At 48.1% G+C, this 27,724-nt stretch overlaps 1 protein-coding gene and 1 long non-coding RNA gene across 14 annotated transcripts in view; one reads left to right on the top strand and one right to left on the bottom strand.

The window, feature by feature from the left end:
* Window positions 1-1,112: 1,112 nt before the first annotated feature.
* Window positions 1,113-27,724, bottom strand: part of MEGF11 (multiple EGF like domains 11) — a 358,279-nt gene continuing 331,667 nt past the window's right edge. For 4 of the 13 annotated variants that reach the window (XM_058737313.1, XM_058737310.1, XM_058737312.1 and 1 more), the window contains 12 exons: window positions 22,822-22,950; window positions 21,683-21,811; window positions 21,049-21,177; window positions 20,347-20,475; window positions 18,600-18,836; window positions 16,885-17,003; window positions 14,944-15,010; window positions 14,560-14,666; window positions 14,231-14,318; window positions 11,496-11,552; window positions 4,574-4,780; window positions 1,113-3,901 (listed from right to left, as the gene is read on the bottom strand). In XM_058737313.1, the coding sequence (XP_058593296.1) occupies window positions 3,741-3,901; window positions 4,574-4,780; window positions 11,496-11,552; window positions 14,231-14,318; window positions 14,560-14,666; window positions 14,944-15,010; window positions 16,885-17,003; window positions 18,600-18,836; window positions 20,347-20,475; window positions 21,049-21,177; window positions 21,683-21,811; window positions 22,822-22,950 (1,559 nt within the window). In that variant the 3' untranslated portion in view covers window positions 1,113-3,740. Of the gene's footprint in view, window positions 3,902-4,572; window positions 4,781-10,235; window positions 10,647-11,495; window positions 11,553-14,230; window positions 14,333-14,559; window positions 14,667-14,943; window positions 15,011-16,884; window positions 17,004-18,599; window positions 18,837-20,346; window positions 20,476-21,048; window positions 21,178-21,682; window positions 21,812-22,821; window positions 22,951-27,724 lie in introns of those variants that run through there. The other 9 variants (XM_058737311.1, XM_058737316.1, XM_058737315.1 and 6 more) reach the window with 9 other exon arrangements.
* Window positions 12,088-19,081, top strand: LOC131516396 (uncharacterized). Its single transcript, XR_009264052.1, has 2 exons — window positions 12,088-14,643; window positions 18,411-19,081. It is a non-coding gene; the product is annotated as an uncharacterized LOC131516396 (long non-coding RNA).

Genomic DNA, 27,724 nt, shown 5'->3' with positions numbered 1-27,724 from the left:
ATACGGCATTTATATAAAGTATAAATTATAGTATAATGAATCCCTATGTACCCATCCATCCCTTCTGAGAAAGATTTTTCAATTTCCTGTTGTCACATACTAATTAAATGGGCCTCTTCTGCCTTCCATCCAGTTAGATGAATGGCTCATAGAATGTATCATTCTTGAATCTTCTGTGTTGAGTGTACAACCTGCAGCCTTTGGTTATCACTTATGGTATTGGGTAGTATTCTGAGCCTTGTAAGTCATAATCTAATATTACTGTTCTCAGTAAATACCTTTGTTAGCCTTAAAACTCTTGATCATGTTTTGTCTTTCACTGAGAAGTCAAGCTCCAGCCCTTGAGAATTGTCTTAGGAAGATCGTTTCTGAATGGTCTTAGTCTCTAACAAAAATGTATTATTCTTGGTTAAACATTTTATTCAGTGGGAATAACTTCTGAGTGTCATGTAAGCCTTGGGAACTGATAAGTTGAAAGCTTTTACTTTGACTTAAATAGGATTATGTACCAACTTTGAAACTATGAAGGAAGAATTTTAAACTTATACTTTTGAAAGCATTCAGTAAGCTATTTTTTTAGCATCTGTGTTTTACTACAAAATTAATCCTGCTGCCTCTTTACCAGTTAGGTCACAAGGTTGTTTTAAAAGGTCCTAAAACATGCACCCACTGTAATGTACTGGGTGATAACTTCTACTAGTGGAAAGCTATTCACTGCACTTACGCAAATTAGGTGGCCCTTTCACTTGCTTTTATTCCATTCCATAGAAGTACCTTTGTGCCTCTGGACCTGAGCACAGGCCTTTGAGTTCAGTCTTTGTGAAAGCAGAGAAATTCTCTATTTGAATATTTGACGTGCATGAGATTTTTCAATCTTTGGACATAAATAAGAATATGTTACTCCTGTTCATTACTTTAAAGGAAGGGACTCTCATTATAAATATGATAGGGCTTGTTCACTTTATTTTCAAGTATCTGTTGGGATAATTTTCACTTTTCTGGCTGCCTAAAGTGACCACACAAAATATAGTTTAGTTCTGCCTTTTAAACCTAAGTTGTAGATTATAGATACACTTTCAATGTGCAGGACAACAGTAGGCATTCTTGTTAAATTAGTTCGAGAAATTCATTTTATTTTGTACAAGGTACGATTCCTCTGAACAGTGAACAAATATATTACAAATCTGGGTTATTTAAAAAAGTATTGCCACTTCATAGTTTCACTTATGCTTTTGTACAATAATAGTGTTTTCTTTATTTGTTTGAATTGTATGCACATCACTTTGAGTGAAAACTAGTTTCTGTAAAATAATCACACAGATCTTTCCAAGTTGCCAATAAAATGCACAGTGCTCATATATAGGTTGACCACGAACCTGTGTGTGATAGTGCTAGACGGAAGTTCCTAACAGTTGCTCTGTAAGATTCAACTGTCTCTTACCAGTAACTCCTAGGTATGTGAAGGCAGCTGTTGTCACCACAGATTAATCACACCCTCTGCCTTTCCCTTCTCTGTGCTGCCTAATATTAATTGCATTACATTTCTTTAAAAAATCATAGAATGCCAGAGCTGAGGGGTTGTGAGAGCTCCCTTACTCTCTACTTCTCTCCTTTTTAATACACAAGGAAGAAAGGAGTCCAGAGAGGGCAAGTAACTCGCCTGACCCAACGCTTTAGCAATTCCACCATGCTACCTCTTGCCGAATTTTGCCCATGAGATAGTTGGCAAAAAAGGGGTGAAACCTGAATGCTGCTGCTGGTTTGCAGTTTGCCAGGCAGCAGTTACTGTACATGCAGGGTAGGGGAAGAAGATAAAACCTGGGATTCAAATGAAGTTTCTCCTGGCTGATCTGACTTCGCCATGCTTCTTGATCCTTGCTTTACAAAGATAATTGAGCACTTTGCTGCCCTGACATACTGAGGTAAGTCTCTTATCTCTATTTCTTCCTATGTATGTATGAGACATATTTACTTGGGTCTACAAAGGAATTTTCTAGTATTTCTATTTTGTAAGGCTTCAGTGGAAAGGAAATTTGCTATTGCTGATCACTTGCTCCCATGCACACATGCAGCATTCATGTAAGTATTCTATATTTTCCCCTAACGATAAAATTTGCTTAAGCTTTGTGTGAAGTGAGGGAGGGGGATTTACTCATTTATTTCTTTTCTTGCTTTTGCTGGTTAGTGCCCAAGTTAATGGGTTCCATGGCAGACTTCCAGGTTGTATCAAGGGCCTCAGAACTCCCACATTTCCTGTAGCAGCTATATGCCAGCTCTATACCCGTTGAGTCCCTCTTCTGTATACCTCTTTGGAAGGAATTTTTACTGGCTGGACTCTTATCAGAATGGAGTAGTATAGGGGTGGCCTTTAGTTTCCTCGGTTTGCCCTTATGGTCTTGAATTCTTGTGAGGAGGTCCTCTTTTTTAGGGCCTGGGAATTGGCTCCATTTTGACTCCTGAGCCCCTGTCTACCTGTGTTTACTACTAGTGGGAGGTATGGACACATCCAAATACTGGGATCTGGAGCATGAGCTCGTTTTAATACGTTTTTGGCCCTGTGAGTAGGTGGTGGTTTTCAGTAGAAACACTTCATACCCTGATACGCTGTTTACTGTGAAGTTTTACATCATGTTACAGCACCTGATTACAGTCTTTATTTGATCATTTCATTTCCATCAAGAAGCATAATGTACTTTAAGCAGACTGTTAAACTTGCTCTATCCACTTTTGTCCAATTTCCTCTACACTTTTAGGTCCTATACTATATCAAGCTCAAGATTTACAAAGAAATGCTTGAAAGCAAGTACTCATCTGACTCGAGGAATGCCAACCAAATAAATATGGGAGGCCAAACAGCCGTTTTTAGGGATGCTTAATTCACACCAGTCTGTGACTGATTGCTTAAAGCATCATCTCAGAGTTCTAGTTCACCTGGAATGACTCAGGTATTGGATGGACTAAGGAGACATGACAAGGCCAGGACTGGGCAATGTTGTTGAACCTTGAATCAGCAAGATTTGGTAAAGCTGGCCTAGAAATCATTGTTGTAGACTGAAAGAGGCTGCTGCTGCGCTTTGGAAAATTTTCCCCCTCCTACTACCACGAAGGGCAGAAGAGGGAAAGTTCATCTGTATTTATTAAAGTCTTACTTTTAAAAAATTGAAGTTGTCAATATTAGACTGTACGCTGTAATCTTGGCCATTGTGATGGGTGGATCAGACATACATGTGTAGGTACTTTAGTGGTGATATTAGCAGTTTGTGTTTGTGTATTATTTAGGTAATAAAACAGAGGTTGAAGGTAACAGCAACCAAAAGTACATATACATTTCAGGTGCTTTAAAGTAATCCCTTCCCCTCCCCAGTTTCCCCTTCCCCCCTAGGAAGTTTGTGAAACCTATGCTACGTGTTTTCTTAAGCATCATTTTCAGATGATTAAGTATGTCAATATATATATTTAGCTGATGTTCAGTAGCTGTATCTTAAATGTTTTAAAAGATCCTATATAGTCCTGGGCATTTTGGGTTGGGTGTGGGTGGGTGGATAGGATTTGCCTTTGTGAACAGACCTTTCGAACAATGACCCCAGTCCCACTTGGAAGCTCTTCTTTAGTTCCAGGTGAAAGTAATAACTAACACGCAGCTGAAGTCAGTCTGTGTCATTATTTCAAGTCAAGGGATTGTCTTCTTTCAGAGAGTCAGAATATTCAGCAGAGCACATTGCAAGAGAGAGGCTTCTCTCTTAAGACTGCTTGTCCTGGGAGGGCCCATTGGCAGGGCTTTGTCTTACTGGGAGGAGGTCATAATGACCAGGAATATGGCTGTTCCTAGGTAGGTCGTATGGATTCTGGATATAGCTGGAGTTATGACCGAGGCCTTCTTGGACCACACTGATTGTGGGCTCTAAGGAATATAGTGAAAAATGAGTTCAGAGAACAGATTAGCTTTGGTTGCCTTGTTGGGGGGAATAGAGTTCTATTTAACTTGATAGGGAGAGAAGCCAGGGATTTATAAATCTGTGATAAATATATGAGGGTTATGACTGAGGCTTGCTCATGAAATGGAAAACCTAAGTGAGTATACTATTAGAATCCCAGGCTCTGGGTCAAAACCAAGAGGTTTAGAATATCCTAGAGGTAGGAGTGTCATCCACGGGCCGGAGACATAGGTGAAACGAAGAAGGTAGGAGACGGTGATTTAGAAACTTGGCAAATGTCTGTTCTGATTGTTTTCTTTTTTAAACTGGGATTTGTATCAGCAATCAGTTGAAGTGTGTGTGTGTGTGTGTGTGTGCGCGCGCGCGCACGCGTGTGTATATACCCACTGACTCCCCACCCCCAGCATTTCTGATTCATACTAGTCCTGGTGTTTTTTTAAAGCACAGTTAATACGAGAATCTGATTTCCTGTGTGAGAGAGGAGGGTAGTCCTGGGAAAGACCGTTCGCCTTGGATTCCTTAAAAAGCAACAAAAGAAGGGTGTGTTTTCAAGACCGGGTGAGTGGAGAGGGCTTGTTTGACTTCAGATACTGCACTATTGCCCTGATTTCACTAAGGTACTTATTTGAGACACCTACCAACTTCATATATATTTTTATTAGATGTCGACAAGGATGCTATATCTGTGTACGGAGACCCTCTGTGCACAGGCGACTTCATTTCTACGTAGCTGCTTTCTGGAAGCTTGCAGGTGAGGATGGGCGGGTCCTTAATTGTGGCGTAAGGGTTTTCACTGCTATTCAAGGAACAAGTGCTAGAACTGCACACGGATTCTTTCATGTAATCTGTAAGGCAAGAAAGATTTCTTAGGACATGAGAGGACATAAGACTTAATTTCAATACCAGAAACAGATTGCAGTTTATGTGCCTTCAGGATCCTAGAGCTGTCAAAGCCTATGATAACCCCAGATTTCCTTCTTAAATATGTTGGAGTGGTTTCCTAGGTAGGGAGAGTTCTTTTCTTAAAGAAACCTACATTTTTGGAGGGACAGGAACATTTTTGCTTTTGGCTGTCAGTTCTAGCACCAGAACAGGATTATTTTATGGTATCTGTAATGCGCTTTCACATCTATTTACTTTTTTACAAAATCCTTCAGAGATGGTAGATAGTTTGCATTTTATAGGATGAAGGCCCAGAGAGATGAAGTGACTTGGCTGATGTCACATAAGCTCATAAATAGCAGTGCCAAAACTTGAATGCATGCCTTGGGACTTCTTGGCCTGTTTGTTCTGTGATATCATTCTTCCTCTGAATTCTTTTTGATGACTAAGAAGCTTAGATTCAAAAAGAAGTAGGTGTGTGTTTTGGCACAGGTGTGGGCAACTTTTAGGCAGCAAACTTTGGCTGCCGGCATCCCTGCTCTTGAGAAGGTTGTGATCAGAGGTGGGGCTGACTGAAGTGTAATAGAGATGTGAAAAGCACCTGGGTCTCAGGCTAGCCTTTGGAAAGTTCCCGTTTTCTAGTAAGCCTTACAGCGTATCCCTGGGGTCACTTACCTTAGTTCTTGTGAATGCTAACTGAAACCTATTTTGACAGTATCTTTTTCTGATACCAGGAGAACTGCTTCCTGTCCTGCTGCCTGTCTAGTGCATCATCCCCAAGACTTCAGGGTATGTTAGGGTACAAAAGGATGCAAACTGATTTCCAAATAGGAGGCAAAGTAACTGTGGCTCACTGGAGGAAGAAAGTGTTTTCTTTGGGACCAGGAGTCACAAAAGGGAAGGGGAGCCCCTCCTTCAGCCTGAGACTATCAGTGCAGCTTCTAGATAATCCCAAGTGAGGCAAGACTGTTCTGATGGCCTTTAACAAGCAGTTGATTCTCTCATCTGGCAATTCAGGCCCTCATTCTGTGAGGATCTGCCAGCCAGGGGGTCTAGAAATAAGCATGGAGTTGCAGGACTTGACAGTCATGAGTGGTCTTCAGAGGTCTAAATTTCTATAAGTGGTAGCAGATGGTGAAATTTCTATATTTCTCAGCTTTAAATTTCTGTAAGTGGTAGCAGATGGTGAAATTCTTGGACAGTCTTCCACTAGAACCATCACATGCTTTCTGCCTCCAGCTTGTGAGATAAATGAAAATGTAAAAAAAAAAAAAAATTGATCATTGTAACTCATGGGGTGACTAGATGTTCCCTTAGGTCCAAGGAGAGCAGAACACTCCATGTGGATGCAAGTTGAGATGTTTGCTACCACTAGCAGTCTTTTGTCCTGTAACAGGTGACTGGGTGGGAGGGGATCTCCTTTTCTGCTAGTACAGGGTTACTGATGTTTGTCTCAGAGGGTAACATTTCCTTAATCTTGTACAAAAGTACATTCACCCATTAATTCATTCAAGTGTTCACAACACCTGTGATCTAGCTTAGAACAATAATTCTTCTCTCTTCCCCTTATTTATTGCTAATGAGGAAACTGAAGCGTGGAGTGAGGAAGTGACTCCCCCAGGGTCACACTGCTCATCGGTAGTAGAGCATGCTCCAGAACCAGGCTCAGAACATTTTCCATCTCACCCTGGCCCACAGGTAGAGAGAGGATGTTGGCCTTGGTCCCATTGCAGATTGTGGCCTCTTTGTAGCATATAGAACCCAAGAGAGGAGTAAGAGAAAACATTCTTGCTAGACAATGAGCAGGCCCAGCTGTTGGTGAGGGGCTCATGAAGAAAGGGGGATGCAGGTCCTGTGAGTCCTGGGCCACAGCCTGCCCAGAGCCACATAAAGCTGCTTCTACTGAGTTCTTTGTTTTCTCTTTTTTTTTTTTTTTCTTTCCTTTCTTCCCTCTTTCCTTCCCTTCCTTCCTTTTTACTACTTTGTTTCTTAGTACAAGGGCTGGAAGTATGTCCAAGAACCCCAGCATAGTCCATCGGTCCCGCTCTGTGGTCTCTGAACGTGGTAGCCAAGGAGTAAGGAAGTACTCAGGACTCAGAGCTGCTTGTTGGAAGCTGAGACTAGAATTGCTTAAAGAAAGGCTGTCTCCTGAGTGATAAGTCCTAACACCCCACCCCTACCTCCTCACCCAGACACATCCTTTTACTTTGATTGGTGGGTGCCTTAGTTGCATGTTTTCTAAAACTTAAGGAATAGCAATGGAAAAGGTAGCCCTTATAGCTAGTATCTTCACTCCATTTAGGTCATTTGAAACTTGTTACATCTGTGAAGAGGGCTGGACACGAAGGACTAGGATTACTACTTCAGAAATGAGGATAGCGAAGCTCATAAAGTTTGCTTGATGCTAGTAAGTGGTCAAGTTACGACTCAACCCATCTTCTCTGGTATCTAGTCATGGTGTTTTCCTCCTTCCATCTGGTTACTTGTGCTCCTGTTCTGTATCTTTCAATGCAAACTGTAGCTGCAACAGCTTTGTTCTACCCTCAACGAGGAATACCTTCTATCGATGGGGGGCCAAGCCCTGCTGGGAGAGAAAGGCCAAGCTCTAAGCTTTTGGTGGATATCCCATGATCAATTTATTTGTGGCAGTGGGGGAGTCTTGAAGCTGTAGCGCAAAGCTGAAAAGAGCCACAGTCAGCCAGTAGTGCCCCTCTTCTCATTTCCACCAGAAGAATCAAGGCTGCCTTCAAATTTGGAGGTATACAGTAGTCTCCTGCCCTCCCCAATCCACAGGGATACTTGTCCACGACCCCCAGTGGATGCATGAAACCACAGATGGTACTGAACCCTTTATATACTGTTGTTTTTTCCTTTGCATACATACCGATGATAAAGTTTAACTTATAAGTCAGGTACAATAAGAGATTAACAACAATAATAGAACAATTATAACAATATAATGTAATAGATGTTATGTGAATGGGGTTTCTGTCAAAATACTGTACTGCACTCACCTTTCTTCTTGCGATGGTGAGGTGAGGTGAATGACCTAGGCATTGTGACAGGCCACTATTGATTGGCCTTGATCATGTGCTTCTGGATCACTGTTGACTACGGGTAACTGAAACCATGGAAAGCAAAACTGCAGGTAAGGGGGACTCCTGTAAATAGTTTGCTGTGCAGCAGGGGATGCAGCTAAGTGGATGAAAGACAAGTTGGGGTTGGGGGAGGGGATTCGTTTTAAGGAGAAGCTGTATCTCATAAAGGGGCCAGAGTGAAAGAAAGGATGGAGAAGCATGTATGTGTTGAGGTGGGTGAGAGAGGGTGTTGGATAATAAAATCATCTGGATTCTATTTTGGGGAACTGGAGGGAGGAAAGGGCCAGGCTAGCTGAAAAACTTACACTTTAGAAAGCTATTCTTTGCTCCAGCTGAGTCATCTACCTGCCTGCCCTCAGGGAGGGTGGGGTAAGGGGAAGAGTAACCTCTCTCAGGCACTTCCCCATCCTTTTACAGCCCCACCCTACACCAGCCAGTCCCTGCACTTGAGGGCATTTTGCAAGGAAAGGGGAAGCGTCAACCAAAGCCACCTAAGCTTTGGAGAGTCACTCCTCAGCGGTCCGTAACTAGCATCTGGACCAAAGACTTAGCTTTATAATGCCTTAGCATTTTTTCTCTTCTAGTTCTTATCTCCCCCAAACCACACATAGCCTTATACCCTCAGATGCAGAAGGGGCCTTGGAAATGAGCCTATACCTCTTGATTTTATAAAGGAAGCAGCAAATCCAGAGAGGGGAAATGACTTTCCGAGGCCATCCTGTAAGTAGGATCTGATCTGAACTGTGGGTGGGAACCTAGAAGGCTTTTAGGTTCACACTAACATCTAGGTAAAGCCAGGATCTCTTAGAAAACCCAGACACTGAACATCTGTTTCTTCTCAGCTTATTATTATTAGTCACACTGCTTTTTTTCTTCCTGGGCCCTAAGTTGGCATTCTTTTCTTCATTGAGAGACCAGGATATGGGGAGAGGAAAAGGGAGATTTCAGGATCAGAAGGAGAATCACACTGACTGAAAAAAGTTTTCAGGAGGTCACTGGACTCCTAACTAATCTTGCAGCCCAAGGTAACTGCAAGGAGAGACGTGGAGGTTGGATTAGTAAGGAGCATACAGGTAGTTTCCCTGAGGCTGCAACAGTGGGATTCAGGATTTCAGGATCATAAAAGTGATGGAGCATACTGGGGAGGATTTCTTCTGTAGCACTTTCAAATGCCTGACGGATAAGGAATTGAACACAAGGCAGTTTGTTACAATATCATTGTGGTGAGGGGGAGAATGGGGAGAGACGGACAGGTGTTTAGGGGTAAAATGGGGTTAGTGCAGCAATGTGTGTGGTGGTGTGCAACTCCAGGATGACAGTGAGTGGAGGTCTTCAGTAAGTAACAAGGATTAAGGTCCTAGAGGGGGCCTTAGAGATGGGGCTAGTTACACCCTCATCCTTGGAACAGAGGTAGAAACCAACACTCAGGAAATAACAATGTGACCTAGTCAGTGCCACGCAGTAAGAACTAGGAACAGAATCCAAAACTTAGAGGCCAGGCTCTTTCCCACTGAGTTCAGAGAACACTCAGACTCTTACTTAGGGTTCTCATTTGGTTTGGCCCAACAGTTTTAGAAAGTAATCATTCCTGGTACAGACTAGTTTATTAAATGTTTATTGGGAGTTCAGCCAGTTAGTGGGGTTTATTCCATAACTTTGGCAAATAGTTCTGTAAAGTTCCAAACTGTGACATTTCATTTTCCTCTTTTTGAAATCTCTTATTCTGATGTGTTGGTTCCTAACATCTGGTGGCATATTTACCTAGACAGCCTTCTTTTCTCGAATTTAAAGGATGTTTATAGCCAGAGTGGTAAAACAAAATCTGGCCTTCCTTGCACTTACAGGCTCAGATACGTGATCCCACAAATGAGGAATGAATGACGCTGAGGCAGAGACCCTGCCCTCCTTAGCTTTGACATTTATGGTTGCGAGTCTGAAAGCAGTTACCCTAATCATAAAACAAAGTGCATAGGAAAGTTGAGTGCTCATTTTATTGAGGTGTTTGGGCCTGTCTGAGCTTATTCATGCCTGAGTCATGCATATTTTGAGAACTGGGAAGTCTCTAAAGAGATCTTTGCTGTCCAGATCTTTGAGAAAGAAACTGAAGTCCCAGGTCACAGTGATAAAACAGTAGAGCTTTCTTTTCTTTTTTTAGCCTCCAGACTGTAATGGTACTTGCCTCCATTTGGATGGTTTAAGTTAATATGCAGAAAATGGCCAGAATTGATGCTCCTAGGGGAGTAGTGTCCTTTGGCTGGTCAGGAGCCTAGGGGTTGACCTCTGTCCTCAGATTGTTCTCTTGTGGTGTGCACATCTTGCCCTCCCTGCTTTAGTATCACCTACCCCTAGCTCACCTAATAACCAAGGGCTATAGATTATAGATGACTAGCTCTTCTTATTTAGGAAATAGTTGTGTCTCAGGTATAACTAAGGCTCACTCTGAAAGACCAGAACCAGTAATTGAGGAATCTGGGTCAATCTAGATCAGTGGTTCTTAAGTGTTAGTTGGGTGATGTGCTGCATAAGAATATCCTGAAGTACTCATTACAAATGCGGATTCCAGGGCTCCACTCTAGATATGCTTCAGAGTCTTGGGAAGATGGGGTGTGGACAACTGTCTGTTTAACAAGCTTTCCAGGTGATTCTGGTGCACAGCTAGATCTAGGATATATCCATTGGAATCTTTGCTGTCAGCCATCTCTCTCAGTGTGGTTGAGACTCCTAAATAGACCTCAAGAGACAAAAGGACAGCCCTATTACATTAGTACAACCCTCTACAGTATGCAAAAAACACTTCCCATAATGTGTTTTTTTTTTTTTTTTTTTTTTTTATTGGCTACTCATGATAACCTTATTAGACAATAGGACAGGTATAAGTATCCTGACTTTGCAGATGAGGAAACAAGGCCTTGGAGAGCTCCCAGTCTAAGGTCACCATTAATGAGACACAGTTTCTATTTCACACATTCTGTTACTTAAATGTAGGGCCTAAGCCCAGGGCAGGACCTGACCTTTATCTTTGGCTTCACCCACAGATGTCCTAGAAGGATGAGCCACCTCGCATTTCCCATGTGCTAAGGATTAGTCCTTTCCCTGCTTTCAGGGGCACAGATGTCAAGGGTGGAGTACCATACTGTATTAAAACTAGGTATTATATTCATTCCTTGTGCTCCAGAAAGCCAGCAGGTGCAGGGTGGCATTCCTCACCAGCACGACAGGAGGCCTCTGGGGCGGGTAGATTGACTTTATTTCAGATTTTATAATCAATTTAACTCATACTAATTGGTTGGATAATGACATTCTACATTTCCGAAGACATTTAGTTGGCATCTATAAAAAACCCACAAGCGCTTGCTAAGCAGGTGCAACTTAAATCGAAATATAAATTCATTATTATTATGATTGCTCCTCCTGAGCAGAGCTACCCAGCAGCCCCAGGTCCTGTGGTCTTTTTACTTTTTTGGGGAATGAGGGGAAGAGATGTGCGCAGTGTCTCTGGTAGAATTCCTGGTCATGTCAGATCTGCACTCTCTATCTTGCTAAGCCCTTTCTAATGGGACGTCAGGATTGGATACTCTACCTTTGAAGCCTTTGTCCATAATGTATGTGTTCTGACGTCTGTCCATTCCACAAGCACCTGCATTAAAATAGTGTAAAGAAAGAAAAATGGGGTGAGTGAAGTTTACTTGGACTGTATACGTTTTTGCTTTATTTTTTTCTTGCCTTTTTTTCCTCCCCTACCCATAAAATTAGCTGAAGTGCTAGAGAATTATTCTGGGTTTAATCTACTCTAAATCATTTTGACCAGGCAGGAATTCTTACAGGGATCAGAAGCATTAGCGGTGAGCTACAGCGCCCCCTGGCATATGCAGCACTGCTTCTCCTCTTTAACCTTAACTGTGAGGTCCTCAAGAGGCAGTTCTCATGACACCCGCAGTCACTGTAGGTGAAGTTCCAAGCTCCGGACTTACAGGATAAGGAATGAATCAGTACCAGTTCCTAGCTTGGGGAAGGGGTATATGACATTCCAAATCCCAGTTCTGTTGGATTTTGGAATGGGGTTGGACTGTTTCTTACCTCTCAGCTCTGGTCCTGCCTCCTCTCCTGGATCTGATGCTCAACTGAGGGGAGCCGGGGAGGGAGGCGGACTGGTGGCTGAGATTCTTTTTTTTTTTTTTTTTTTTTTAAATTTTTTTAACGTTTATTTATTTTTTGAGACAGAGAGAGACAGAGCATGAACGGGGGAGGGTCAGAGAGAGGGAGACACAGAATCTGAAACAGGCTCCGGGCTCTGAGCCGTCAGCACAGAGCCCGACGCGGGGCTCGAACTCACGGAACGTGAGATCATGACCTGAGCAGAAGTCGGACGCTTAACCGACTGAGTCACCCAGGTGCCCCTGAGATTCTTGATTAGTTATCTTTCCAGGATGTACAGTCATTTCTATTCACAGTCTCTCTTAGTTACCCATTTTTGGGGGTGGACCATTTGCACAAAACAGAGGTGCCTTTGACAAGTATTACCACTGTTTCAGTCTGAAAGATTTCTCTCCCTTTTGGCTGTCACAATTTATCTAGCTCCTGCAATGCATGGTCCTTAGCCATAGCCAGATTCAGGACATAAAACTTGAGGGACCAAACTCGGCTTCTTTGTTGCTGGTGATACCAGAGAAGAAGCTGTCTGGCATTTTTAGGTTGAGACTGTAATGACTCTGGTAATTATTTTTCAGCTTTTAACTGAGTCATTATTTTTCAGCGCTTAACTGAGGATACAATACCAGGCAAAAAGGCATGCAGCACATAATGACTAAAATACAATTTTGACTCCACTTGACTCTTCCCTGTTTCAGACACTGAAGACCAACCCACTACTATCTGGATACATCCCTATACCATAACTCCTCCACAGAGTTCCTAAGTTGAATTTGTAGGAATCTATTCTTACCTGCCTGCCTCCCACACATTACGGAGTGATAGGGCAGAACCAGTCCAGGTTTCCCCCTAGGTTGCTGTTCTTCTAAAGGGCCTGCAGGTACCTGTGTCCTTCAGAAACATGACTCAGAATCTGTATCCCTGGCCTCAGTTCAGCTCTTTATACCTATACTATGCTTCCTTCACCCTCCGGGAGGGAGGGAGGCTAGGCTAGGCTGTCAACTTTTCCCTTTTCTAGAGCAGGAAGCAGAGGTCCACAGAAGGACAGTCACTTACCCAACACAAAAACCAGGACCTAGATCTCCCTAACTATTTTCTCCCATTGGCCACCAGCCTACCTTAGTGTAAGCCAAAAAATGATAGCATGTGGTGGCTCTGGCTGCACTGGTTGAAGAGCGAGATCTATAATGCGGGGAGAAATGTGGGCTGAGCCCAGAGGATGCTCCCTTGTGGAAAGAGATGCAGGGTGGTGGGGGTGGGGAGCAGGAGGATTATATTTGGTGGGGTTGCTGAGAAACCGGACACGGCCGAGGGGGCCCACAGCCAAGAGCACAGCCTCCTAGGTATAGACTCTGAGTCTTTGCAGCCCACGACTGCTCAATAGGCAGATGAATTCAGAACCTTTTCTCTTCTTAGTGCTACTGCACCCAGGGACCTGCAGGGGTTGGTGGAGCTTCATTTCCTTGAGCTCTAGAAACCAGCTAGAGCCTGAGGGTTGTCCAGTATGCTAAGGCCCTGCCCTTGAGGAGCCACTTTGCAGGGAGGCTACATTCTCTGCTGATTCATTGTGCTTACTCCTATGGCACCTACTTCTGTAACTCCTACCCACATTCTCCCATAGCAGGACTGACTTTGCCAGTCTCCTTTTTTCATCTTGCCCCAGCCACCAGCTTTGAGTCTAATACAGAGCAGAGAGGATGTCGGTTGACACCTCCTTCCCCCACCTCTCCAGATCCCTGCTCGACAACCCTACCCTATGGTCTCGGAGAGCTTGGCCTGAGCCACTGGTGGGTCTGGGGTCTCTCTTTGTAGGACAGTGGGCTTTTAGACCAGAGAGCCAACTCTCTGTCATCCACACCCACAGGGCCCAGAGAACCCCAGAGGTGCTCCATCCTCAAGTTCTCAATGGTGTGGGATTGTAATCTGTGGTCTATAGGGAGTATAATTATGATGTGTCGCCTTCACCTAATACCACAGTTTGTCTATATCCAGTGACCATGATGGGAACAGAAGGGGTGATGGGGGATGGATCCAGGCAGGCTTCCTTTAGATAGGGTTTTGGGTTTGTAGACTAACCATGTTGGGAAGAGGGCCCAACAGGGAAAGATCTGGGACCATGGCGGGTAAGTCTGGGGCAGGAATGCGGGGTAGGGCAGGGGGTCTAACCTGGTGAGTGTGGCTCAGCGGGGCGGCTGAGGTGTCTAAGTTCAATGTAGAAGTCCTCGGGCGGGTACCTGGCCTCCAGGGCACTGATCTGGAAATGGGAGTCTAGTGAGAGGAATGACAGGGAGGAGCCATTATTCCCAGGGCCCTGGTATGGCAGGGTGGGGAGTATGGAGGGGGTGAGGGTCAGGGTGGGGCAGGTTAGAAGGAATTAGGGCCCCTATGGATAGTAGCCAAAGGGGCTAGGGCCAGGGGGATCTGCTAGAGTTGAGGCCATCGACCTTTCCTCCCTCACCACCCCCCCCCCCCCCACAACAGGAATTGGTGCCTACCAGGACATCAGGGCAGAGGAAGCAGCCCTTGAAAAGAAGTACTTTGGTAGGGCCTGGCTCAGGGAAGGGTCCCTTTCTCAGATGGTGAGTGCATCTTTTGCCTGCATCTGTAAGTCCCGCATCCAGGCTCTAGCTGTCTCCTTTGTGGTCCCTGGGTCATAGCTACCCTCTCCCCTGATATAAAGGGCATCCTGGGCTTCCTTTGCTTATAAGAGCTGAAACCAAGGCTTGGGTTTCCTCCCTGTACCACTTCTCCATGGGGAACCCATGCTCAGGATTCATTTAACCTTCTCCCTTGGAGCTAGGACAGGGCCCCTTTCCATGTGGAAAAAGGAGAACAGGTGGGACATGATGGCAGGAGACCAGACTCAAAGCACTACTGACCTAACACGTTCACAAAGCTGTATGGGGTCCAGCCTGCTGTTTCTCTGTCAAGGGACTTGTTACTGAGCTGTTTGGAGAGTAGGAGAGCAAGTTAATCCCTTGGCTCCCAAGGTGCCCCTGCCCAGCCTTCACTTTGCCCAGCCTTGTGCACCCACCCCTGTGACGATCCTGACCCACCTATGTCTTAGATCGTTGAGGGAAAGGAAGAGCTACATGTAGCATGGCATGGCCGAGACCAGTGGGAGCAGAACCTGCCCCCTTCTAAGCTGTCTGGCTGAAATTGTAGGGTTTGTGGCCCTTAGGACAAAGTAGGGCAGGGCGAACATAGACCCAAGAACGGGGCGGAGCCTAGCTGGCTCTGACAGGGGAAGCAGGTCAGGTAGGTAGGTGGGGCTGAGCTGTAGAACAGGCTCTCCAGTGTCTTAACTGCAACACGAGGCCATTTTCAGTACAAAGAGAGGCGCTGAGATTGCAACATCACTGTCACCTCTGCTACCTGGCCGTGTGTGAGTCTTCCTTTTGTATGAGCAAGGGAAAGCCTCAGCTTTGGCATCATTTTTGCCTCTAATCTGCTGTAGCCTTGATGTGGCTCTAGTTAATCAAGGACCTTGTACTAAGAAAATCTAGATTCCTTGCCCTCAGCTTCCAGCTCCTCAGTTAAGCCTAAAGCTGAAGCTGGGAATGAGAGTCTGAGCTGAGGAGGGGAAGAAAGGGCCAAAGCTGTGGGGTAGATGGCTACAGACTTTGCTTATGGGCCTCAAGATACCCTGCATACAGCACTCCCATTTCATAGGAAAACTGAGGCTGAGAGCCTGTGGAAGAAAGTAGCCTTGGCGCTGGCTTGACCGTGCTTGCTGTTGGGGTTGAACTGTGTGTTATTGTTAAGGGGTTCAAGCTGTGTTCTACCAGGTCTGAGGACTGGTGGACATTTTCTGTGGGCCAGACTGGGAGAAAGGATTCCCAGAGCTCTAGGGCAGAGGCTTAGACTATGAAAACCGCTTCTGTCTGTGTTCCTCACACAGGAAAGATGATGCAGGAAGCCAGGAGGCCTGGGATTGCCCTCCTAATGGTCCTACTGTATGTATACATGTGTAGTTGTGTGTGCACATGCATGCACATGCTTAGGTGGGTGTCAGGAGGAGTGCAGCATGAGGCTTTTCATTTCTGAACCTCCCACTCTGCCCAGTATGGGTCCTGGCACACCAGGGGGACTCCCTACACATGGGTGCTGAGACATCCTTACCCAAGGCCCTGTGATTGTAAGAGGAGGTCTTGCCATTAGCCAGGGTTATGCTGGGAGCTGTGATGGGAGGGCCGCGTCAAGGGTGGTGCACACCTGCCCTTGAACGCTTGTGGGTCTCACTGTCAGTGGGAACACTGGCTATGGCTGATGTTTGGGTTTCCTGTCCCTTGTGTTGGTTCTGATTGCAAAACAAATGGTTGTGGGTATGTAGTTGTAATGTGTATGCCAGATATTAGGACATGAGGGGTACCTGAGTAATAGTGATTACTCTCTAAGGTGCTGGTTGCATGCATAGTGTCGGAAATGGACTGTAGTGATCGGTGGTAGGTGGGGTAGCATGTAGTGTTTTGGTTACATGTCTTACATGGCAAAAGTGACAAGGAGGCTACATGTGATCACATGGGTTGGTACCAGTTCGTTACACACGGGTGTGCGGGTACCTATCCGATTGCTGCTGTAGGTTGGTTTCATGTGATGTCTGCTGGTTACGTGGCACTTGGTTCTGTGTAACCTGCTGGCTTCCTGTCCTATGCTTCACAGAGTGTTTACATGTCCCATGGATCACGGGGCTGTGTTTAATGTACTGGCAGTTGGTTCCACATGGACCCTCCAGGTGGGGTGCAGTTCCTTCCTTGGACAGAGGTGAGGGCTCATTGGGAGGATAGTGGGTGGGGTCTGGGGAGTCAGGGGCCCGGTACCTTGGTGGGGCTGTTCCTGTCCAGAGTGCTGGCCTGGCTGGTGGCAGGCCCCCCGCACGCCAGTGCGTGGTAGCTGGAATTGGAAAAGCACTGGGCATGGCTGCTACTTTGAGACAAATCTGGGAAGAGAACAAGGTGCCATACCATCATATTCCTGCCCTTGGCGTCAGAATACCCCAATACTAACACTTGGGCTGGGCAGCTTTGAAGAGTGCTCTGCAAAGAGAGACTGCTAAGTCCCCCATCCCCCAAGCTTTCTGGCATCCACTCCCCCCACAGATATCTGTAGGGCCTGATTTGCCTCTTCCTTCATGGTGTCCCTCCCTGTAGGATGCAGGTCAGGCTCGCCAGTGTGGAGGGTGGCACCAGCAGCTAGAGCATGGATGAGGGGTGCTGGCTCGCACAGCTTCATATGTCCCTCAGTTGCTACATAGCACTGTGCTGACCCCCCACCACCCCACCCCACCCCCCCGCCTCCCTCCAGTGTTACATCCCAGGAATGAGGCCATAAAGAGAACCCCTCTCTTCTTAGCCCCAGCCCTGCCCACTTGTGGATTCCAGCACCCCTCCACGGTGTTGGGGAATTCCAGTGGAGTGGTGTGGGAAAACCAGCCAAACTTACTCATTATAGTCCTAGAAGAAAATCCCCAAATCATCGCTGTGGGCTTGGGATTTCATCAGGGGATATTTGCTTTGGCTGAAACTCAGGGAGGTGTGCAGGCCAGGACCTCCCTGAAGGTAGGGTCTGCACCTGGGCCACCCCTGTCTACCCGGCAGCACCTAGCATCGAGTGGGCATGTGGTAGGCAGCCCTTAGCAGGAAAGGGCTGAGGTGATCTTGCTTTTCTAAATCCGAGATGCAAGCGGCTGCAGGTCAGCCGTAAGTTAGGAGCCAGCTGGAGGGAGCAGTCATCCTTGTGTTTACCTAGACAGGCCCCGCCTCCTGTGGCCCAGGGCTGTGGGCAATGTCAAAGCATTTTGACCTCAACTCTTTAAGTAAATACGAAGCCAAAAGCCTCATTTTAAGGCAGCAGTCCAGGGTTCAGGAGATGGGAAGGATCTGGCCCAATAGCCCCACCTCCACCCCATTCAGACTCTAGATAGAATGCCCCCTGGGGATACTACCACATTTGTGGACCTACTGGGCCATTGCCCAAACTTTCAGACTCTCCCCCTACCCTGAGCCAGGCACCATCCCCTTCCACTGGATTAATAGGGCGCTCCTAACTCTGGGAACTGGGAGGGAGGGTTGCTCTGAGACCTTCAGCAAGGAAGCAAAAATGGAACAGGGCTCGGATGCAGCCCCAGGCCAGTTTCTTGAGGCGGCTCAGGCACTGGGCTGGAGAGGGGTTCCCTTGGAGAGTTTAGGAAAGTTTCTGTTTAGTATGGGTGTTCCTGTGGCCAAAGCCTGGTGAGAAAGATGGGAAGCTCTGGGTAAATGGAAGGAAGTTCCTAATCATAGCTGCTTCAAGCTGGGCACCCAGGAAGTGACATTCCCATAAAACCCCATCTACTTTTCCTAAGTAGGTTCCTGCTCCCCACACTCATTGTCTCCAGGAGCATCTGACCATCCATCGCCTTCAGGAGATCCTGCAAGCACGACCACCCACCTCCAACAATCAACCTGGGTGTCCCCAAGGATACCATGTGACTCTGGGGTGTGTGTGTATGTGTGGGGAGGGGCAGGAGAGGTGATGCTGGGGGCATAGTCTTTACCTGAGAGTGAGTAGTCCGTGCTGGTCATCCTCATGGCAGGTGTGTAGGAGACACGGGGAGCCAGGTCACGGCCTTTCTCTTTCTGTCGCCGCCGGCGCCAGGCGAACAGGCCCAACAGCACCACAATGAGGAACAACAGGAGGACGATGCCTGTGACCGCACCCACCGAGTGCCGCTCTGCACCCAGTGCCGGGCTGATCTTGGTGTAGGGATTCAGCTCCTCCATCATGAGGGCAGCTGTGAAGGGAGGGAGGACACGAGTGTGGGGGAGGCCTGCTTGCTCTTCAGATCTTGGCCCAGGGCCTAGACTCCTCTAATGTTAGGAGACCTGGGTTCTGGTCTTCGGCCCTATTCTTCAATCCCCGTGTGATCCTGTCCCTCACCGTGCCTGTGTTCTTCAACTGTCTACAGCAGATGGACTTCCAGGGTCACGACCAAGAACAAATGTGATCACGGATGGCAAATAAAATAACAACAAATGTATACTGAGTACTTTCTTCGAAAAATGAGTTACAGATACTAATTCATTTTATCTTCCCAGCAGCCATATGAGTAAGGACTATTTAATTATTTCCCTTTCACAGATGAAGAAACTGACTCACGGTAAGGTTAGATAACTTGCCCAAGATCATATAACCAGTAACTGGTAAAGTCCGGTTTCTCCGGAGTTCGGAAGAATTGCACTCAGTGCATCTCCCTGCTTACCAGCTTTGTGACTCTGAGTCCTCAGTTTGTTCATTTGTAACATGGGGACAATAATCTCACCCTCCCCAGGGAACTGTGAGCACCATAGGACAGACTGGCAAAAAAGCGTGCCATTGTGCCCGATGACTGCCCACAGCATCCCTCTTGATGATACATGAATGGGCTAACTTTTCATACTGCTGCCAAGCCCATGGTGGGGGCATCCTGCCGCCCAGCCGAGGCTAGACCTTTCCTTGGCTATTGGCAACTGGGTGAACGGAGCTAGTCAACATCCTCGGGGAAATGTGCTGCATTATCATTCTCTGTGATCATCAGAATGCAATAGAAATGTCTTTTGGGCCCCTTTCCGTTAGGTGGATAACTGAGAGCCCATTATCATTCCCCATCTCGCACAAACAACAGTGTAATCCCTTATTTGCACCAATTCACGAGGGGTTTTCATGTATACAAAACCATTTATTGAGTGCTTGCTTATGTGCCAGGCACTGTGCTGAGTTCTCTACTCCTATCATCTCAACCTGGTCCTCATAATTCCTATGGGGGGTCCTCTGACTATATAGAGCTGGAGCCAAGGTTGAGCGCCTTTGCACTCCTTGGCCCTCAACAGAACCTTGTGTTGTGTTGGAAGACGGATTAATCTACCCTTCCGACTTTGCATGTGGAAAAATAAGCCCGGTAAAATAAAATGACCTGTCCAGCATACCTAGCCGGTAATGGCAGAACCAGAATTTGGCATATCTTCGATTGTCTGGTGGCCTTTCCAGAGGATTAGCTTGCGCTTACCCTTGTGTGGCTCATAGCAAACTGGCCAAGGAGGAGCATGGGGAAGCCATGACTGAGAGGTTCCTGCTCCATCTGCCTCCAATATCCGGCACCTGGAGCCTCTGCAACCCACCCCACTCCTGCTCTCCTTCCAAAAGTGCACAAACCGAAGTCACAAACCGCCCTTCCAAAATCCAGTTGTTCCATTGGACTCTCCTCCGATCCTGTCTCCATGGGGCCCTTCCAGAGCCCCCTGCCTAGGGACTCTGCCACCTGTTACCTTGGTCACACCGTATTCCTTTGAATCCAGAGCTGCAATAACAGGTGCCGGTGACGTGGTCACAGGTGGCGTTGTTCATGCACTCACATAGCTGCTGACACCCGTAGCCAAAGGTTCCTGGGGCACATCCTGCGTAGCACGAAGAAGAAATGGGACGGATAGACACATCCTCGCTCACTCTTCCCATCCTATATGTGGCCAGCTATGATTAGCCAGTTCCAACTCAGAGTGAAACCTATTACCCTCTGTCTCCCACTGTGGTTGGACCGTGGGAGCACCTTAGCGGTGGACAGAGCACCTTAGCCCTGAGTGTTGGGGGACACCCACTCCTACTTCCTCCTCACCTGACACATTTATGCAGCATCTTTCACAGGCCAGGCCCTGAGCTGGGTGCCATGGAGGCTTCAAAGAATTAAACGACTGTCTCCCTGTATTCCCTCAGTCCCCCCTCAGGCCTCTGTGATCTGCCCTTAGCATCTTCCATTCCTCCCCCCAGCGACTGGAGGAAGAAGCTCTACAGGCACATGGATGTAGGCATGACCTTCAGCCTTTTTTTTCTTGGGAGTTGCCCCAAAAATCCAGGGAACACGAGGTGCAGAGCCCTGAATGAGTGGACTTTGAGGGGCGGTGGCAGGGGGGCTTCCCCTGCAAGAGGCTGATGCCTGGCACCAACACTCAGGGTCAGGGGTTGGGACGGCTTACTCTGCTCGCAGTGTCGCCCGGTGAAGCCCGTGCGGCAGGTGCACTTGCCGCTGATGTGGTCACAGCTGGCGCCATTCTGACACTGGCACACACGCCCACAGTCCTTCCCGTAAAACGCTGCGGGGCAGCCTGGAGAAACAGGGTGGGGACAACTACGGAGATGCAGCTAGGACCAAAGCTGTCATCTGCTGCCTCTCTCTGAGCACAGGGTGGGAACCTGTGAGACCCTGCACCTCAGCTGTCACTACACTCTGGACTCCAGGCTTCATGAAGGGGTAGGGGTGAGAGTGAGGAGTTCTTTAGACAAAGGTGTGTTGGAACCAGAGACCAGGCTAGGGTCTCCTTGCTGTGTAGCCACGGACTGTTCCTCCCTCTCTGGGCCCTACTGTCCAGAGGGTCGGGTCTTGGTGATTGCCCCGGGTACCTTACAGCCCTGACTTTCCAGGACTTGGGGCTCATCAACCCCCTGAATCCATCCAGGCTTCCCAATCCTGGGGTGGGGTAGGGGGCAGCTCCGGCCCCGGGGGCCTCCCTCCTCCCTCCCTCCCTCCACAGGCCCGGACGATGCTCAAGGCAGCCAGCAGGCCGCAGCACGGGATCCCCAATAGCTGGGAGGCCAGGAGGCAGGACTTACGCTGAGTGCAGAAGAGTCCAGTCCAGCCAGGGGTGCAGTGGCAGGCCCCATCCTCGGCGCTACAGCGTCCCCCGTTGTGGCAGCTACACGTGTGGAAGCAGGCAGGGCCCCAGAACCCTGGTGGGCAAGCTGGAGGATGGGTGGGACGCAGAGGGTGAGACAGAGGCAGACAGAATCGGAGGGAGAGGAAGGGGGACTGCACGTCAGCCAAGATGCCAGGATACACCCGGGTGGAATTTCCTGGCTTTCCTGACACGCTGTTCCCAGAATTCCTCCACTCACCTCCTGACCCACTCACCCAGGATCCTCTGCCCACTTGCCCAGCTCCGAGGGCTCCTGAACTTCCCTTCTCGGGGGACCGGCTGTGATTTGGAGCGTGTGGGGGTGTGTGAACTAAATAATGCAGTTTACAGCGTGAACACTGTTAACATTCCCGTGACGACGGGGACTTTCCCAGGGTGGGGACTCCCCTCTTTCGGCTGATGAGCTCCCCAAGGACGGCACTGTGTCTCCTCCACCAGAATGGAAATTCCCTCAGGCCAGGCCATCCAACTGGGACCTCCCTCAGGGTACTGGCCACATCTCACCCATCGCACCAGGAGCTCCACGGGGCTAGAGGTTAGGCCTTCACCCTGGTGTGCTCCCTGTTACTTCCATATCGGATTGGGGTACACCTTACAAGAACAGCTTCTACAATTCCTTGTCCAGGCTTATGTGCCCAGGACATCATTCACATGGGTCACTCAGGGGACCCCTCACCCCTCTGAGGTGACTGCCCTGGCCTCACGTCACTTCCCCACTCCCAAACCCCAGCAAGCCAGTCCTGCCCCCTTCTCCTCCCCAACCAAACGTAGGGGCTACTCCTTGCTCAGGTGCCCACGGAGCATTAATTCTCAGTCTTAGTATCAGTGGTACTCCCAACAATGTCAATATCTCTATTACCAACAGTTAATGCCAGTGATCAATCCTAATGACTCATCATGTTAGCTATGGAGCTAAATGGGACTCAGGTGGACATTCCTGTCCAGAGAAGGAGATTTTGGTGGAGGCACCAGGGACACAGAGTTCTGGGCAAGGAAGGGGTGTGTTAGGGGGCCAGACTTCCGGTGGGGGGGCGTTCCCAGGAGGCAGCTGCTTACCCTGTGAGCAGTCCTTGCCAATCCATCCAGGGAAGCACTGGCAGGAGCCATCGATGGGGCTGCAGGTCCCGTTGTTGGCACAGGAGCAGAGCTGGGCGCAATCCTGTCCAAAGCGCCCTCCAGCACACACTGTGGGCACAGGACAGCCTGGCTCCTGCCCTCCCACCTGCACTCCTCAGACCACCACCCGCAGCTGCTGCACCCCTACATGTTCCCAGGCCATTGCCATCGTGGCCCTGGGCTCACAGATCTGGGTGGGAACTGCCCACCTCCACAGCCCCATCACCCTTCTCCATCTGCGCAGAAATGAGTTCCCCTCTTGTGCCCACAGCTGCATTCTTCTGGACACTCTATTACTGATCCCCTTCGAAAGAGGCCCAGACTGAGGCCCAGAGGGCTAGGTAGAGGCCCTTGACTTGGGCCTCACAGATGGAAGCGGTGAGGCTGGGAATCTGGCCTCTGCCCTCAGTCTACACGGCTCCGCGGCCTTTTGCTTTCCATTACCACATTCTTGCTGGCATCACTATCCCATAGCCACGAGGGTGGACGATGTTTGTAGCTGGAAGCAGAGGGGTGAGAGCAGGGTGGCAGGTCGGCCTGCAGTTAGACTGTTGGAGGACTGTCTCTGCCCACCTGTTTCCTCTGTCTCTACAAATCCCACCTGTTCCTCAAGCCTTAGCTCAGCCTCAAGACAACCCTCCTGAGTCCACAAGGAGCTCTCTTCCACTGAGCTCCTGTGGTTATTTCCACCTTGAGTCACTTGTAGGGTTATGATTCTCACCCCTCCTGGAGGAGTCACTCCTTGGTCCCTAAAGGAAGGGCTGGTAAGCTCTGATAGAACTAAGTCTGAGTGTTAATTGAGCACCTACCTTTCATTTCCCCTGCAGTTCATTCTCCACCTGCTTCCTACAACTTGAGCTCTTTAAAGCATAGTTCTCTTCTTAATGGCACTCCTGTGCCCTGCTCAAACATCCTCAGTGGCTCCCCACTTCCCCAGAATAAAATATAGCTACCTCATCTGGGTTACCCTTGACCACCTGTCTCTCCCAGACACATAAGCCAATGGCCCACACAATACTTTCTAAATACACCGCATGCCTTCACTCCAGCTGTTCCCTTCTAGAGTTTCCCTGACCCTCATGTCCAGCTGTGGAAATCCTACCCTACCTATAAGACTCATTTTGTTCTTAAACTTTATTTGTTTGAGAGAGAGAGAAAGAGCGAGAGACCGAGAGCGAGCACAAGCAGGGAAGAGGGAGAGAGGGAGAGAGGGAGAGAGGGGGAGAGAGAGGGGGAGAGAGAGGGGGAGAGAGAGAGAGGGGGAGAGAGAGAGAGAGAGAGAGAGAGAGAGAGAGAGAGAGAGAGAGAGAGAGAGAATATCCCAATCTCACAATTGTGAGATCATGGCCTGAGCCAGTATCAAGAGTTGGATGCTTAACGGACTGATCCACCCAGATGCCCCTATAAGACTCATTTTAAATGCTACCTTCCCTATGATCTCTCTGTAGTAGACTGTTAATCTTTCAACAATCCATTGTCTTCTTCCTTAGAAGTAGAATCTGAAGTTTTAGCTGGGCTTATGGCCACAAAGACTTCATTTCTTAGGCTCCTGCACCGCTGGGTATGGCCATGTGACTACATTCTGGCCAATGGTAAGTGGAAATGCATGTCTTTAGTTGCCCATTCCTCATCCTTGTGGAAGGATAATGTGGATTCTGGATAAGAACTGTGGATAAGGTGGCTGAGTTTAAGCAGCTAGCTTTCATCAGAGGGGGAAGCCATGTACTGAGGATGGCTGAACAACAAGACAGAAGGTGACTGGTCCCTGACATCTTTGTAAGCTACCCTACCATTCTCCAATGGTTTACTTCTGGACAGTTTCTTTCTTGTTTGTTCGTTTTCCTTTTCCCTTTCTCTCTCTCTTCCGGAAATAATGTTTGTCATTTTCAAGTCAGTTATTTTGGCTTTTTATGTCACTTATAGCTGAACTAAATCCCGATTCACCCATCTTCTCTGGTTTTGGGGTGCTATGTTCTTGTTTGAACTTCCAGACCCTCGGTTAGTTTCTTCTTCCTGGTCTTCTGTTACTGTAACCTGTGAGTCTGTTTCAGGCCAGGCCTGAGTTCTACCCATGTCTTTGTCTCCCACAACACCTGGAAAAACCAGGCAGGGTAGTTGAATGTGTGGAAATAAACCGGCTGCCCCTCAACTCCCAAGTTCTTCTGGGGAAGGCTGAGTTCCAAATTTCCCCCTCTAGACTACAGGCTTTGTGAGGTCAGGGAATGTGGTTCTCCTGTTCTTTATTGCGTCTGAGTGCTCAGCACAGTGTCTGATGTGTAGGAAACACTCAGAGAATATTCCAACATGGCCAAAATAGGCCTCAGGAGCAGTGACCTTCCAGTGGGTTCTGCTGGGACCAGTGACTCTTCTCCCTTTGAGCTCTTCCAGGTTCAACCTTCTCCCCTTAGAGCCCAGTTGTAGCCATCCCCACAATCCTCCAAGAAGGCTTCCGTGCATTCCTGTTATGGGGGAGGAATCCCTTGAATGTCCGAGGCCCTCAGCTAAGTCACTCAGAGGATCATGGGAAAGTGTTGATTCTTAAAGAGAAGCGACTTACCCAGGACCCAGGCCTCTCAAACCTTGGGCTGGCACCCTCTCCTTATGCCACACTGCCTCACCTTCAAGCCCTTCCCCAACCAGATTGTGGGCAGCTGGAGCCTGGGATCTGCGTCCACCTCATGCCTTTCCTGGACATGACCAGTGGTTGGGACAAATAATGAAGGCGGCATGGTGCACCAGGGTCTCCAATGTAAAGCCCTGGGTTTGGGTCTTAATTTTATTTATGTATCCAGCAAACAGTTCTAGGCACTTATATGCACGAGACACCATTCAAAGTGCTTCACAAATACTAGTTCGGTCAACCTTGTAATACTTTCAATATTAGATATTTTCATTACTACTCCCTATTATCAACTCGACAGATGAGGAAACTGAGGGACTGAGGTCAAGTAATTTGCCCAAGGTCACACAGCTAGAAAGGTCTGCCACTTACTCGGTGAGCACTTTTGGACAGACTGCGTGACCCCTCTAAGTCTCTGTTTCCTCATCTCAGAAATGGGGCTAGTGACCCTCGTTCACTGGGCTCAGGCCGTAGTTCGCAGCTATGGGGCTGATCTGGGGCCCTGCGCTTCCCCTGGCCGAAACCTTAGCTCCTTCCAGGGCGGATGGCTTGCCCCTCGCCACCTGCAGCTCAGGTTCCTGCTTCTTCCCCGGCTCTGGGAGGTGCTTGATTTGGGGAGCCCGTTTCCCCAGTCCTGGCCCTGTATGGGGAAGGGGGTGAGCTGCTCCACCTCCCATACCCCCCAAACCGGCTCTGGGCTTCTCTAACAAGACAGTCTTATCTTTGAAGTCTTTCTCACACGCTCCAGGCTGACAAATTCACCCGCAGAGCCGCTAATGCGATCAGTCTAATACATTAATTGGTCGACTTCTTAGCTGAATCAAGAGTGAGGCAAGAAGAGGGGCGGTGGAGAAGGGGGCTGGTGAAAAGAAAACATCTGGTTATATTTAATCTATGTTTAATGATTCTGCATAAGCAGTGTCTGTAATTTGTAACTTGCTGGAAAGCCGGTCATTAGAAAGTGTCAGTTCAATTTTTTACAAGGTTTGAGACTTAACCAGGGCAGTTGCCATTAATAGCAAACTCTATTAGATCTATATGTGGAAAATACTCATTAGGCCAGCGGGCGATAAATCAGACATCGCAGGATCTGAGAGTTACTCCGCGGGCTGTTTAGGTCCTAATTTAGACCCAGCCTATCTGTATTGACGGCTGGGTCTCCGATGTTTAATAAGTAAACCTCGACGCGTCGGGTTATGATTAAACTGTCCTAGGAGGGCTGCAAGCAAATGAAACTGTCACATATGCTTCCCTGGGGCCCAAACTTCTCATGACCTCAAAGCATCATGGAATGAACTTTCCACTCATACATATTAACGGCCCATAGCCTTACAAAACCAGCCCAGCTCAGTGGTGATTATTCATCAAAAGAATCTGTTCCCCTGGGAGGTAGTGAGCTCTCAGTGGAAGCATCTAAGCAGAGGCCAGATGAGATTCTCGAGCAGATGACCTTGAAGTTGCTTTAAGCTCTAAGTTTACCTTAGTCTGAGATCTCTTTGCTTCTATAGGTCAGAGTACAAATTCTGCACCCCTGTGTTCAAAGCTGTCCTGAAGGCCTCAGACCACACCTTCCCAGTCCCCCCTCGGCCATCCCCGGCCCCCACGTTCTTTAGCTACCCCTTAATGCCAGACAGTCCCATGTCCACACCCAAGCTGCTTGCTCTACCCGCAACACCTTTCTTCCTTCTCTGCCTCTTAGGCTAAGACCCAGCTAAAGACCTGCACAGCATGCTGCTGTCCCCCAAATCCACACCGAGCACTGGCCTAATAACTGAGCCAGGGACGGCAGTAGGCAGCGGGGTATGCCAGAGCCCCCTTCTACTTTCGCACTGGTTGCTAAATACTCAAGAATTTTGTGACCGTGTTGAGCCACTGGGACTGTGGCATCAACCACGGCGGAGACATTGAGGTCACAGAACTTGCTTGCAAATGTTACAAAGCGAGGCTTTCCCCCCACAGAGAGCCAGTTTAGCAGCACGCCAATGCAAATAAGCTTTAGTATCTCCCTTTTCAAGTCCTGTTGAGTGGCGGAGGCTGGCTGGAGTTGGCCTTGTGAAGGATGTTGCTGTGGAGATGGGAAACTGCGGTGAGGGATCAGTGACGTTGGCCTGAGTGTGGGGGGAGCAGGGCTGGGAAGCTGCCATCTCCAGCCCATGCCAGAACTGTCTCCTCTGAGTTCCCACAGCATCCTCTGCCTTTACCACTTGGCACTCAGCAGAAGCC

Source organism: Neofelis nebulosa, chromosome 7 (genome assembly GCF_028018385.1).
Source record: "Neofelis nebulosa isolate mNeoNeb1 chromosome 7, mNeoNeb1.pri, whole genome shotgun sequence".
Taxonomy (NCBI): Eukaryota; Metazoa; Chordata; class Mammalia; order Carnivora; family Felidae; genus Neofelis; species Neofelis nebulosa.
This window is presented reverse-complemented; position numbering and strand designations above follow the sequence as displayed.